The sequence below is a fragment of the Ictalurus punctatus genome, chromosome 9 (genome assembly GCF_001660625.3).
Source record: "Ictalurus punctatus breed USDA103 chromosome 9, Coco_2.0, whole genome shotgun sequence".
NCBI classification, from domain to species: Eukaryota; Metazoa; Chordata; class Actinopteri; order Siluriformes; family Ictaluridae; genus Ictalurus; species Ictalurus punctatus.
Window position 1 is genome coordinate 1,322,501 of NC_030424.2, and position 15,161 is coordinate 1,337,661.

Here is a 15,161-nt window from a genome sequence, read left to right on the forward strand (position 1 = left end):
CGTTCCAAGTAATTCAGGTTTTACTCGGAACAGTAAGTGACATTCTGCGTTCCCAAATCTAGTTTCTACAGTAAAGGTCTAGTCTGTCCATCACACTCCTGCCACCCACCTGGAACTGTACCAGACCTCCACCCTTCATCTTTCAGGTGATGAGCCCACCATGTAAAAAAAAAAAAAAAAAAAAAGTGTCAATATTGTTCCACAGTTTTAATGGTCTCCCAGAGATAATGGACAGGCTGTCCACGAACATGACGTGATATTTCTGGCAGGGCAAAACTGGTGTCCGTACACAAACCCTTCCCCCATCGTAGCTGATTTGCCTTTCAGTCAGAACCATTAGATCTGATGGGCGTCCACACAGCAAAGACAAACGGATAGTTTTCTACAAATCTCTATGAAGCTGTTGTGTAAGAGGTCACCCACTCTGACCTCTGGCACTCACGAGGGAAAATCAAATCAATCCTTCATTGACTCTGTCAGAGGGCGATGGAAAGCTAATTAAAAGCCTGAGGCATGGCTGGTCGTTGTATGAGTGTGTATCCAACGTAGGGCACATCAGGATAACAGACTCCCTTGCACACATTGATTTGATGGAGGTTTTTCCTCATTTTTTTTTTTTTTTTTTTGATGCTTTTTAACACAACAAAGCAATCCTGGAATAAAGAAATCAGTGCAATTCGAAATGATTTCTACAGCTTTGGACAAATCTACAGTTGAAAGCCTCTAAATAGTGTGCAGTATGACCAACACTATACGTCGCACCAGGTTTACATTAAACAAATCGTTCTGGCATCAATTACACGTTGGACGATTCAGTCCGATCCAAAGTCTTCATCCAAATCTGATGAAAGGAAATCAAGTCTTCTCTGCGTTCTATGACCCACACTACTAGCGTCAAAGGCCATGGTTTCGGACAGCTAGAAACCAAGATGGCCGATTCGTTTGACTATGAAACTGAACACGGCACGTTGGTTAGCTTGTCTTGTTTTGTAGATTATACACTATATTAGTCAAATATAATTGGGAAAGTCCTTTGTATATCTGAGCCACCATACAAATAATAATACAGATCACAACGATAGAGCAATTACAAATAGTTATGTGGGCGGTAGCACTATTGTGTAAGCCATTGGGCATTGTCCGGGTCCTTTTAGATCAATTTCTTCATCCTGTAAACTCTGCATCCAGCGAGCGTGTGGAGCATTCACTGTAGCCAACGTTACACACAGAGAGAAGCTGTGTTCCTCTGTAGTTTTAGAGTCGTAGAGTGAAAATGTAACCTTTTTGCCGAGAACATGAGCATCTCTCTACCAAGAAAGGTAAAAGGACACTCCCTGTCGATATGTAAGTTGCTTATTTTGGTGTAAAAATGGATTCTATCTATTCTATAATTTTGCCCTGAAGAACTTCCGTCCTGTTTCACCATGAAAAGAAGACCTTAGGAATCGTTTGGGGAAGAGATGGATTTGCGAATGTTGCTGTTCTTTGTTAAAGATTATGACAAAATCCACTTTGGTTTTTCATGATGAATCAACAAGACATTGAAGCAGGTATATTTTCACATCTGGCTTTATTTCTGGCAGACCATATTTGAATGTAACCCGAACATGTGGCTGTAAAAATGGGAGACTGGAACTTGTTGGGAAGCATCTTGGAGGAGGTGCACATTCACTCCACCATCGTGGGCAAAATCTGGCTCACCATCCTGTTCATCTTCCGGATGCTCGTGCTCGGTGTGGCGGCGGAGGACGTTTGGGTGGACGAGCAAAGTGAGTTCATATGCAACACGGAGCAGCCAGGCTGCAAGAACGTCTGCTACGACCAGGCATTTCCAATCTCGCTCATCCGCTTCTGGGTGCTGCAGATCATCTTCGTCTCAGCTCCTTCGCTGGTGTACATGGGTCACGCTTTGTACCGTCTCCGAGCTCTGGATAAGAAGAGGCACAAGAAGAAAATTCAAATTCGAGCTGAGCTGGAAGAGACCGAGTTCTTGCTGGAGGAGCACAAGCGTCTGGAGCGAGAACTTCGCAAGCTAGAGGAGCATAAAAAACTCAAAAAGGCTCCTCTGAGAGGCTCCTTACTACGCACATACATCATCCATATCCTTACCAGATCTGTGGTGGAGGTGGGCTTCATCGTGGGCCAGTATATCTTATATGGAATAAGGCTGGATCCTTTGTTCAAGTGTGACAGGATGCCTTGCCCCAACACCGTGGACTGTTATGTGTCCAGACCAACAGAGAAGACCATCTTCATGGTCTTTATGATAGTCATTGCTGGGGTTTCTCTGTTCCTGAACCTTCTGGAGATATCTCATTTGGGTACAAAGAAAATCAAACAGGCGTTATCTGGTTTGCAATTCACAGAGGACGACAGCCTTTGCAAAGCAAAGCAAGCGGCAATGGCGGATTTTTCACTGAGGAAAACAGCAAAAATTAGCATTCAGTCTGGCCCGATGGACCCTCTGTATTTACCCAATATGGATTCAAATACCAGAATAGCTGAGCAGAGGCATAGCATCTTTGCAGGTACGACTCTTCCTGTGTCGTGCATAATCCAGACATGTCAGGACAGCCAAGGATTTATCCACAACGGACGTCTTCAAAGTCTTACTGGGCAACACAATGCTGACCTGCCTCCAGACAGTAGCACTGGTTCATGTAGAGACAGCAGACTTTCAAATTCGGGCCAACAAAGTCATGAAGGTCAGCTCAGTCAAAGGCCAAGCCATAGTGAGATTCCAGGCTGCGTTCGTAACGCTATGCACCAACCGAGCCATGTCCCTGAGCCGAGCGACGATGGCACAGACTCAGACAGTGACTTCTACCCTCCCCCCAGGAAGGCCAGCTTCATGGCACGGATGCCTTCAGAGAGCGCCTCGGACAGCCCATCCTGCCCCAGCACCAGGAGCTCCGAGTCTGAGCTCGGCTCACTTAATGACCTACCCATGAACCCACCACCGGGAGGACGGAGGATGTCAATGGCAAGTAGAGCCAAAAGACACACGTCCACTGACCTGCTGGTTTAGAGGCTCAGCTCTTGTAATTCAGTCTTCTGTGAGTAGCTTGTGACCACTGTAAGACAGAGGACATTTATTTTTAATGGCTAGTCATGAAACTATACGCTTTCCTATGAGCAGATTTCAGTTGGTGCAAAGTATTAGGACAAGAGTACCTCATCGTTCAGTCTAAATCTTTAGCCAAATTGGTCCTGTACAAAGAGACATAAAGTCACAATAATTTGACTCAATATCAAAATTCCTAACAACTATTTAGCCAATTCAAACAGTTTTGAATCCTGACATCCTACCTATCGTATTTTGGATCACCATTATACATCTGAATTCCGTCAAATGTATAACGTTTTGAATCCAATAAGATTCTTAGTTATGTCAGCGTTGCCAAATGATCGATCTTTTCAATGCTAGATATGAACCAGCTAAACAAGTAAGCAACAATGGGCCATTTTCAGACGTCATTTGGCAACTTAACTCCGAAAGTTAGGTCAGTATTAATGCTGGGAAAGTTACTCGTATTCAGGGTTGGGTTACGCACTAGCCTGATTCAGTTTTCTTTGGTCCCCTGTCAAATTATTAGAATGACCCGCATGTAGTTCACACTTCCGAGGTTGCCAGATTTTTCTTGAGAAGAAACCCACGAGACAGGTGTCTAGACGACCGTCTTAAAACGTAGGCACTTTAAGCCTTTAAGAGAAAAAAAATGGATTCAGATATAGGCAAGTCTATGAGTCTAGTATATTGCCGATAGGGTTTCCACTCGTTTTATTTGTTTATATCGTGTGCCGACAGTTATTTGTGCTCAAAACATAACGTAGCCATGAGATACTGAATCGAGGTCGTGAAATCATATCGCGTGTGCACGATGTCAGTTCCGATATCCGATTACTATGGATTTTAAACGAGCAATTTAATTGGTTGGATGATTAATGAATTAATTAATCAATCACTAGTGTCATATTTATGTATATAATATCGGCCTCAAACGGTATTCCATGGGTTTTTGAGTGTATTCACACCTCCGGAGAGACGGTAATGCTACGCCTAATACTGATCCTACAGATCTAGATGAAAAAAAGAGACTTCAACTCAAGGTCAGACTCATACATAACTGAGACACTCTCTGAGCAGCTCTTAAGTCTATAGCTCCTGAGCTCTGAATGCTGATGTGTGCGAACTCTGTTCAATCCTCACTACACACCTCATCTCAGTTCTGAATAATATGCAAAGCAGAGCGACACAATGCGTAAGAGGTGATATTATACAAGTAGCTAACTTTAGCTCAACCCACGAGTATCTGAGTCGATTATGATTCATTTAAATTGAAGCGGCAAAAATATATATCGATTACAAAGGTGTATATAGTTTGGTCAATATAGGTTGGTTTGACTAATAGGAAACACCACCCTGTACACCACCTTTTGTCTTTCAGAGTGTGTTCCTGGACATCTCTTCCATCATGAAAAAGTGACAAGGATGACCAAAAAGAACCAGAGGACTAGAAGACAGGCTGCTGGGGGTTTCAACCACGTTCAACATGACTCTTCCTTTTCTGATAGAAAGGAACCGGTTCGAACAGGGGACACTCCTGAAGGGGATGTGCTGAAATACAGAATGTGTAATACTATACATTTGATTCACTTTTAAACATTTAAAATGGATGCGAAACAAACAGCTTTAACCATTGTCCGCCGGCTCTCGCAATTCTGAGCAAAATAAGTCATTTTAGTGTATATATATATATATATATATATATATATATATATATATATATATATATATATATATATATATATATATATGCATAACACTTCAAACGACCACACCAGTTCCCACACCAGCTGTTTCTTGACCTTGAGAGAGAAGAATCTGGAAATAATATTCTGTTTACAGGTAGAATTTTCACGCATACCGTTTTCGGTCATTGCAGGCGAGGGCTGCTAAATTATACAATATCAGTACAATTTAGTGGAGATTAGTTTGATCGATTGGTGTCTGATCTGTCATTAGAAAAACAACAAACATTTAGGGTTCTGAATATGAAATGTTTTAGCACCCTGTAAAAAACGGCCCACCGCTATGACTCCACTGATGACGTATATGACAACAACAATCCGATTCTGACGAATGTCTTGCGCCCTGTGATAAAAATGAACGTGAAAAATGTTGTTTTCATACCGAACGAGATAAGGAATTGAGCTACCGGAGGCAAAAATCTAAATTTCCCTCCAATAGAATTCTCTATTACAGCAGGTCTGACAATAGCGCAGCTGTAAGTTCAGATCAAAGGTTTATGTCAAATGTATAATTGTTGATACAGTGACGTTTCTGCAATGAGACGTTTATTTAATATTTATGGAAGGAGTCTCCAGTGTCGGTGCTTTATAACAGTGCGTTTTCCACCACATGAAAGTCTTCAGGACAGAGGAGTTTTGCAGGTTTGCGGTTTCTTGGTAACATGACAAGCTGCATTATGTTTTTATTAACTTGATGAGGGAGAAAATAAGAGCCGCCGGCTTCTGCTTAAAATAAAATGCGTATAAAATCGAACTATATTTATCATCTAAATCACTTCTAGTATATACAGTATTTCATCCTTCAAACCATCAAAAGCTGAAGCCTACAAGAGTCTCATGCTGGCATGGACCAACCTGAACCGTTCAGCCATAATATTAAAACCACCTGCCTAATATTGTCCCTGCTCTGAGGCATCGAGGCGTGGACTCCACAAGACCCCTGAAGGTGTGGCGTGGTATCTGGCACCAAGATGTCAGCAGCGGATCCTTTAAGTTCTGTACATTGCGATGGAGGTGGGGCCTCCGTGGATCGGACTTGTTTGTCCAGAATGTCCCACAGACACTCGATTGGATCGTGGTCTGGGGAATTTGGAGGCCGAGTCAACACATTGAACTCTTTGTCATGTTCCTCAAACTGTTCCTGAGCAATTTCTTGCAGTGTGTCAGAGCGCATTAACCTGCTGAAAGAGGCCACTTATATTAGGGAATACTGTCGCCATGAAGGCGTGTACTTGGTCTGCAATAATGTTTTGGTAGGTTGTACGTGTCTCAGTAACATCCACATGAATGCCAGAACCCAGGGTTTTAGCAGAACATTGCCCAGAGCATCACACTTCCTCCAGCAGCTTGCCTTCTTCCCATAGTGCATCCTGGTGCCATCTCTTCCCCAGGTAAGCGACACACACACACACACACACACACACACACACACACACACACACACACACGCGGCTGTCCACATGATGTAAAAGAACATATGATTCATTTAAACAAAGAAACACGTGAAAGACAATATAGACAATGGATATTTATTCGACATTATAGCACAGAGTAACAGGTCTAGTTGCATTGTGTGTGGCTGTGGTCTTAAAATATACAGAAATTGCTCATATGGTATTATTAAAAGGCTGTACGATATACCATATTTAAAATAATAATAATATGACTCTCCATATAATATACACGGTATAATGGCTATAATGTTATCACTGTTGACCACAAGATGGCGCTGCATTCTCACTTGTACTGTATTTGTGGGTAAACGCTTGGAAATCTGTCCTAGCACGGTTCTTCTTTGTTTAAAAGAACAGTCTACAGTCTGAAAAAATCGCATTTTGTTGGGAATGTTTTTCTCACTATAAAAGTAAAATCCAAGACTCGTTTGGTGTGTGCAGTTTTCTTTGAAGCTAATGTTGTGAGGGAAGCGTGTTGCTAGCTAGTTTAGCAACCTTTTTTGTTTAAATGGTATTACTGAGCCAAATGTTGCTAAGTTTTTTTTTTTTTTTTTTAAATAATAATAAAAAAAAATCTTTCTTTGTCTCTTCTAGTTTCCTTCTCTGTTCCTCTTCCTCCACCTCTCTTTCTCTTAGCGCTCAGTTGTTGTACTTGAGCTCTATATTTAGCCACTCCACCACTATAATAAGGCTACAACGACAGATTGGGGCTTTCAGTGACACCATTTTATGCCCCTAACAGTTATTTCATTTATCTAAAAGCTAAAGTAGGGCTCATTTGTTAGACAGGAAGGGTAAGGTGAAGTCGGTGAAGTCACATCATCATCATCATCATCATCATCATCATGAGCATCTGCATCTGGAGACCTGAATAAGTCCATCAGGCAGAAGAGCTTTCTGAGGCAGCACAGGATTCACATAAGAGAAAATACAACATTTAAAAAAATGGGCGTAAAGCAAAGATAATGGACATTCGATGATGTAACGTTCCCTTGCATGTTTCGGATGAATAAAATCTCTACAGCACTACAGAAAACATCTCTCTAACTACCTTGTACTATGAAATATGATCATTAAAATCTTATTTGTGGATGAACATGTTAATCTGTTTAATATCTCATGCTCGAAACATCCTTTTCTGAGAGGTTATGAAAAAAATGTCCCCCGACATTAACCCCTATGAAATATTTGGAATATTCCACAAGTCACAAGTTCAACCAGAAGTTGAAAGAATCATCCAAATGTTCTGAAGATCATGAAATACATTCCTGCATTCTTTTTCTTCTTTAGGCGAAAGTGAGATACTGGCTCGTGAGGTCACTTTGAAAGTACAACCCTGTTGTATGTGAAAGTATGTTATTACAACAACAACAACAACAACAATAATAATAATAATAATAATAATAATAATAATAATTTTAAGTGACTCATTAAGTAAATGCCAGAAGCATGGGTAGTAATTAGCCACATCTTGAGTATTTGCTAATTGAATTGCGGGGAAAAAACAACTCTTATTTAAAAACTATTACTGATTTAACAGTAATATACATCCAGTGTTAGCAAAGAAACCTTGTAAACAAAATAAACGGAAAAAAAGAGACATTGTTGTCGAAAATGGGTCAACACATTTTTCTTAGATTACATTCTACTAGGAAAGACTGACCAGTTTTTGAAATTGGTCAAACTACATCACTTTGATCAGGAAAAAAACAACAACAACAACAACAACACACACACACACACACACACACACACACACACACACACACACACACACACACACACACACACACACAAGTGGAATCATGTGGCATCAGGATGCAGCTGGGCTGAACAGAAATTATTTCAAGTGATAGACGTAGAGCCCAATCAACCCAATCAAACTTTTGAAGTGTGTGTGTGTGTGTGTGTGTGTGTGTGTGTGTGTGTGTGTTCTGCCAAATGAAGACTTTCAGTAAGAAAGATTTGGGAAGATAGAGTCTCCATGCCTATTGCCATGGCAACACTCACGTCTGCTCCTACATCCTCCAAGAATCGACAGAAATAAACTCATATCTGCAGTGAGTCAGTGATTCAAAATAAATAAAAATGCCGTGTAAACACTGTACAGGCTTCTAGGGTCTTCTAGGGTCTGGTGTGTAAGGCGTAATCGGAAAAGAAAAATACACACCAGCCAAACATACAGTCACGGAGAGACTAAATCCAGCAGCATCGTTATTTGTGTGTGGGACCCAGTTCAGGATTGTTCTCGGGTCTGTGCTTGTGTGTGGTGTGCACGTAAGAATAAACTATTCAGTGGTTTTAATGTTATGGCTGAACTGTGTATTCTACTTTGCTCAGCTAATAAAAACATTTACATCACAAAGGCTTGTTTTTTTGTATGTTTGTGGCATGGCAACGTCAAGATAAACTCAAATCATGATATGTCGCTTAAATGTTGACTTGAAAAGCTATTACGTTTAATAATGCAACAAGTCTCAACATTCTCCACAACTGCTGCACTGAAAACTCGTGTCTGCTGCGCTGTTATTTTAGAAAGAAATGGTCACCTAACACCTCTGTACATGGCCTAACAGCTCATGCAAATTTCAAGCACAGTCAAATCAGTAAAAGTGCCACTCATCCATCGCATCAACGTCTTAACCTAGCATCATAACACCATATATTTGACTATTACAGCAGCTCAGGGTGAGTTCTACAATTAAAATAGAGTAACTGGCAACCAACACACATCTCGTTCATACTACCGCTGTCTGAAAGCACAAACTACTGTAAAAAAAAAAATTATATGACAAACTGCTAACAATTATTGGTTCCCGGAATGTTCTGGGAACATTTTTTATTATTTTTTTTATTGTTCCTGCAACTTTTGTATATAGCTACAAAACGTATTGTTATGAGACCATGAAAGAACTTTACAGGAACTTTCCCTGAAAGGTTAGTTTGTAGTTAAAAAATTAATTAATTAATTAATTTTAAAAAAGAGGCTAAAAGCAACCTTTTGGCGAAAATACCTTGTCCATTGTGATACATCCATAAGAGAACACTGTGTTGTAAAGTTCTCAGAACGTACAGGTGCATCTGACGAAATATCGTGGAAAAGTTCATTTTTTCCCCTGTAATTTAATTCAAAAAGTGGAACTTTCATATATACTAGATTCATTACACATAAAGTGAAATATTTCAAGACTTTTTTGTGTTAGTGTCGATGATTACGGCTTACAGCTCACGGAAATCAAAAATTTAGTATCTCAAAATATTCGAATAAAGAATTTATAATACAGAAATGTGGACTTTGTGAACAGTGTGTTAGTTTATGCGCTGATACTCGGTCAGGGTTTTAATCCTTGTGCAGGAATGACCGCATCAGTGCGGCGTGGCGTGGAGGCGATCAGCCTGTGGCGCTGCTGAGGTGTTCTGGAGGTCCAGGTTGCTTTGATAGCGGTCTTCAGCTCGTCTGTATTGTTGGGTCTGGTGTCTCTCGTAGATTCTCTATGGGGGTTCGGGTCAGGCGGGTCGGCTGGACGATCGAGCACAGTAACACCATGGTCAATAAAGCAGTTACTAGAAGTTTTGGCACTGTGGGCAGGTGCAGAGTCCTGCTGGAGAAGGAAATCAGCATCTCCATAAAGCTCATGAGCAGATGGAAGCATGCCGTTCTCTAAAATCTCACAGGGTCTGAAAAAGAACCAAAGGGGAACCAAATGATAATGTTAGGGAAATCTAAAATATATTTATGAAACACCACATATTGTTCAGTACTATATTAAATGGGTCCATTGTAGTTTTTTATTCCTGAACGTTCCAACCACTGAATCCAATTTACTTAATGTGTTAAAAAGAATAAAACTGGATACTAGGATATATATATATATATATATATATATATATATATATATATATATATATATATATATATATATATATATATATATAGCTAAAGCACTAAGGTGATTTAGCTAGCATATTGTTGCTAATCATAAGTGTTCAACGACAAGAGCATCAATTTAGGTAGATATTTATGTGCCCGATTTCGGGTAATGTATTCGTAAATATACATAGCGTCATTTGCACACAGTTTAACATAATTAACTTTAATACATCGGATACAAACTAAATTCACGTTAAAAAAAGAAAAGAAAAAAGTACTAGTTGAAAAATTCGATGGTAGCGTGTCGCTATAGTGACTTCGGTGTTGATTTTAAACAGGCGGTTACGATAGCTACCAAAGGGTCCTTGAATCTGATGATAGTCTTATTCAGCGTTTTGTCATGTATTGTGGTTAAAGTTCCAATAACCCCGTCCTCCCTACGCGCAAGTGCACTCGCTGGTTTCTAAAACAATAGCGTTTGTAGACTATCTAGTGCACTATATGTTGAACTTGCAGTGGTTTGGGATTCAGCCTGACACTTCCGGGTAAACATTGCTGCCGTTACTGTTACTGTTAAATACAGCACAAGAAAATCACTTCCTGCAATGTAACTAAAGGTAGTCTTGTTGTTGTTTATTGCTTAATAATGTCGTTTATTTATTTATTTATTTATTTATTTATTGCTTGGTTTTTTTGTGTGTGTGTGTCTTTCCTCTTTATTCGGCAGTGTTAGACACAACTTGTCATAGCTATTTGAAAGAAAAAACAAAACAACAACAACATTAAAAAGCCTGTTTTTCTCCACAAAATATTATTATAGTTAACATTAAATGTCATGTGTACTATATTTTTGATTTGTCTTGCAACCAAAATGGATTACTTATGTGCATGCAGGTAGCATGGATTTCTACACAATGTTTAAAATAAATAAATAAACAAACACATAAATAAATAAATAATCAGTCATAAATATGAACCATTCATCAAACCCAGTGATTATCTGTACATTTTTATTATTATGTTATAATAATGCAGTATGGCACGCACTTTAAATTTAGATGGCTGTCAAAGAGAAAAGTGGGCCATCCGGTTAATAATCAATCAGTAAAGTCTGCCACAGTTTAATGAACCAAAAAAAAAAACCTCGCAAAGTTCAAGCTCTATATTGCATTGGCTTGCACTGCCATGTATGTAATTCGCCTTGGACACCCATGACCCTCTCGTTGGTTCACCGGTTGTCCTTCCTACCTGCACACTGCGAACACCCCACAAGACGTTTTGGAGACGTTCTGACCCAGTCGTCTAGCCGTCACAATTTGGCCCTTGTCAGAATGGCTCAGATCCTTACGCTTGCCCATTTTTCCTGTTTCCAACACGTCAACTTTGAGAATCGACTGTTCGCTTGCTGCTTAATATATACCTCGCCTTGACAGGTGCCACTGTAACAAGATCACTTCACCCGTCAGTGGTTTTAATCTTATGGCTGATTTGGTGTAAAATTGAAACACATACAAAAACATACCAAATAAATAAATAGATAGATAAATAAATAAATATCATGCCCCTCTTGGTTTCCAGAACTTATCTGAAGAAGGCAGTGTATGAAATTTGGAAGAGTTATAAAACATATGTCCGAGACAATGAATAAAACCTGGCCATGAAACCCGAGGGACTGTGGGGTCAGTATTACAACGGAGAGAATCCTGAAGACCTGACAGACGTTTACAAGCAGTCGTAAGGGACCTTATGAAGCGAGATTTAGATGACAGCACTAAAAGGTGTTGTGAATAATGATGATGAGGTAATGTCCTGTCTCATCACGTTCGTTACAAATGCCTTCTTTTGCACCTACAGCACATGTAAATGACTCGACATCAGCCGTTGTTCTTGTATTTCACTAGGAAGAAACAACATGACTGAGAAAAGACGTGAAGACACCGAGGTCAGAATTAGTGCAGACCTACTGACCGAGCTGCTTTCTGTGGAGTGGGCCTGTTTCCCTGGAGAATGACGCGATTTCAGCGCAAAATATGCGTCACTTTGACCGCACTGGCCTTGTTCGTCTTGGTCGTTCTGAAAAGGCTGTCTCCGGATGACAGGGTCGCGGTGGGCGACTTTGGACTACCTCAAGACGTGAAGAGAGATGATGATGCTGGGATTCACAGCATGCCAGAGACCAGTGTGATCAAAAACATCTGGACGGAAAAGATTGCGAGCATCTTCGATAGAGGCCCTCGAGAGAAAGATTTTCCTCCTCCGAATTACAACGTACACGTTTTCTACTACACGTGGTACGGAAACCCTCGGTTTGACGGGAAGTACATTCATTGGAATCATCCGTACCTGCCACACTGGAACCCCAAAATAGCACTGGGCTACGCAACAGGAACACACCAGCCTCCAGACGACATCGGGGCCAATTTCTACCCCGCCTTAGGGGCATACAGCTCTCGGGATCCTTCTGTTATAGAGGTTCATATGCAGCAGCTACGGACAGCAGCCATAGGTAAGATATCACAACTTACTCATGAAAAATGGTCTGTAATCCCAAATCACGGTTATATATGTACTGTAGATATATTTATATAATACAGGAAGGAGTCTCCAATGCCGTGCTTCGTAACTGATATAATGCAAAATTTCCATGCTTGCTTTGATCGCGATACTCCTTCAGGTGTTCTCGCGGTGTCCTGGTACCCGCCCGGCATGAAGGACGATAACGGCGAACCGACCGAAGACATCGTGCCTTTGATTCTGGAAGTAGCCGCAAAGTACAAAGTGAAGGTAGAAACATTTTAAATAAATAAATAAATAAATAAATAAATAAATAAGAAGTTCACTTTACTTAATGTCTGTGATTTCATGTGATGTTTTTTTTTTTTTTTTTTTTTTTTTTTTTTTAAAATCCAGGTGGTTTTTCATATCGAGCCATACACGGGACGCAATGACAAGAGTATGCTTGAAAACATCAAATACATTATCGAGAAGTGAGTACAAACGATGCGTGTTTTTAATGATACGTGTACATTTGAAAATCTTCGGAGTATTCGGTACGGTTCATTCCTCTTAGTTCAATTCCCCAAGGTTATGAGGGTCCCTCAGGTGGACTCGCAGTTTCGAAAGCCTCTGTAAATTTTCAAAGTCCATTGAAAGGCGTTTCATGGCTAAGCCGTCCTTCTTGGGTTATTTCGGCTGTACGTTTGGTTTTGTTGTCTTGTTGAAATCTTCTCCCCAAATTCTGTTTGGCGTCAGTTCCAAGCGTCATGTCTGGAAGAGACCATGCAACGCTCATCACCTGCACAGTACCGTTCCGACGGTGAAGCATGGTGGTGGGAGCACCATGCTGTGTTTTTACGTGTTAGGGACTGGGGCATTGGTCAGGGTAGAAGAAACACTGAACTCTACTAAATACATAGATATCCTTCATGAAAACCTGTTGTATACCGCATATTAAATTTGCTTAATTTGCCTTTCTTTTACTGACGTATGAATTCTGCACATAGGTACGGAGACCATCCTGCGTTTTTCAGATACAAGTCAAGCACTGGAAAGCTTCTTCCGTTGTTCTATATTTACGACTCCTATTTGCAAAGTCCAGGAATCTGGGCTCAGCTGCTTAAGAGCACCGGGAAGAGAAGCATCCGAAACACCGCGTACGATGGCATCTTTATCGGCCTGCTCGTGGACGAGAAACATAAAGCCGAAGTCCTGGATGCCGGCTTTGACGGCGTTTACACGTACTTTGCAACTAATAGCTTTTCCTACGGCTCGTCCCAACAGAACTGGAGATCCATTAAGGCTTTCTGCGATAGCAACAATTTGATTTTCATCCCCAGCGTCGGTCCAGGCTATATCGACACCACCATCAGGCCCTGGAACGGTCACAACACACGGAACCGCATCAACGGCAAATATTACGAGACGTCTCTGAAAGCGGCGCTGGAGGCCAGGCCCGAAATCGTCTCCGTGACTTCGTTTAACGAGTGGCACGAAGGAACTCAGATCGAAACAGCCGTACCTAAGACACGAGGCCAGACCGCTTACTTCGATTACCTTCCCTACAAACCGACTTTGTATTTAGACCTCACGCGCAAGTGGGCGGAGAAATACCGAGACGAACAAGGGAAATGGCTACGGTGACGAGTATTCCGTCACCTCACTCGTGGTATGTCCCAGATGATGTCACAGTCAGCGGAACGTCCGTCATATGTCCTGATTGAAACGACAGCGAGAAGAATTAAATACACATAAATACAATCTTACGATTATTGATTAGTCTGGGAAAAGTAAGAGAAAAAATCATAACATGACCTTTGTTGATTCCAGTTGTGAAAGTATAGAAAGTGGATAGTTCGACAGATTATTCATCACTTTTGATCGTCATGTTGTTGCAGGGATTCATTTCCGAATAGGCTTCACTTAATTCTGCTTCGATGTATGAATTCTGTAAATCTGAGAGTTTTTCTCCCAATAAAACATGTTGACATTTCCACGAAAACCGAAATATATTTTCACTAAAATGACATGCAGATGTTCTTATTTGGCTACTAGCTCACCTCGGCTTGGGTATCTTCTTGCAAAGAGCATGCTGGGTAAAGAGGCGGTTTAACAAACGCAGTCTAAAACCTAAGTGCTAACTTAAACTAAGCGATCTCCCCTCACACAGCGAACGCCAGACGTCGATCACGTTCTTGGATAGCGACAGCGAGGAGAAATAAGCATTCGGATCCTTGCGTTTTTAGTCTTATTTAATAAACTTCCAGTGCATACAGCCAAAGACACGTTTACGACCCGACCCGTCTTACCGATGTGAGTTCTCTCGCTCGACGACGGCAACTCCGGCAAAACGGGTTGTTATACTGTCGGGGGCGGGACACTTCAGAATCTAGAGCGCGTTCGATTGGACGGAAAATCTGAAAGCGCGGAATGATGCGATCAGAATTGTTGATGCGTCTTGGCGTTAGACAGGACTGTACGTTTTTGAGTGCGTACATCTTCTAAATCTTCTATAATTTTGTCGTTTT

The 15,161-nt window shown here is 40.9% G+C and overlaps 2 protein-coding genes and 1 long non-coding RNA gene across 5 annotated transcripts; 2 read left to right on the forward strand and 1 right to left on the reverse strand.

Moving 5' to 3' along the window:
• Positions 1-1,621: 1,621 nt before the first annotated feature.
• Positions 1,622-4,487, forward strand: gja10a (gap junction protein alpha 10 a). Its single transcript, XM_017475513.3, has 2 exons — positions 1,622-2,983; positions 4,449-4,487. The coding sequence occupies exons 1-2, from the start codon at positions 1,622-1,624 to the stop codon at positions 4,485-4,487; spliced, it is 1,401 nt and encodes a 466-aa protein (XP_017331002.2).
• A 1,840-nt stretch (positions 4,488-6,327) lies between these two features.
• On the reverse strand, positions 6,328-10,563 carry LOC128633542 (uncharacterized). Its single transcript, XR_008396934.1, has 2 exons — positions 10,416-10,563; positions 6,328-9,944 (listed from the first exon to the last, which is right to left on the reverse strand). It is a non-coding gene; the product is annotated as an uncharacterized LOC128633542 (long non-coding RNA).
• Positions 10,564-10,655: 92 nt separating this feature from the next.
• Positions 10,656-14,635, forward strand: manea (mannosidase, endo-alpha). 3 transcript variants are annotated; one of them, XM_017476236.3, is made up of 6 exons: positions 10,656-10,754; positions 11,716-11,938; positions 12,016-12,643; positions 12,812-12,921; positions 13,048-13,124; positions 13,641-14,635. In XM_017476236.3, the coding sequence occupies exons 3-6, from the start codon at positions 12,145-12,147 to the stop codon at positions 14,275-14,277; spliced, it is 1,323 nt and encodes a 440-aa protein (XP_017331725.1). In that variant the 5' UTR covers positions 10,656-10,754; positions 11,716-11,938; positions 12,016-12,144; the 3' UTR covers positions 14,278-14,635. The 3 variants fall into 3 exon arrangements, with proteins under 3 accessions (XP_017331725.1, XP_017331724.1, XP_017331726.1); XM_017476235.3 differs by having other exon boundaries at positions 12,039-12,643; XM_017476237.3 differs by lacking the exon at positions 11,716-11,938 and having other exon boundaries at positions 10,657-10,754; positions 12,039-12,643.
• Positions 14,636-15,161: the final 526 nt, after the last annotated feature.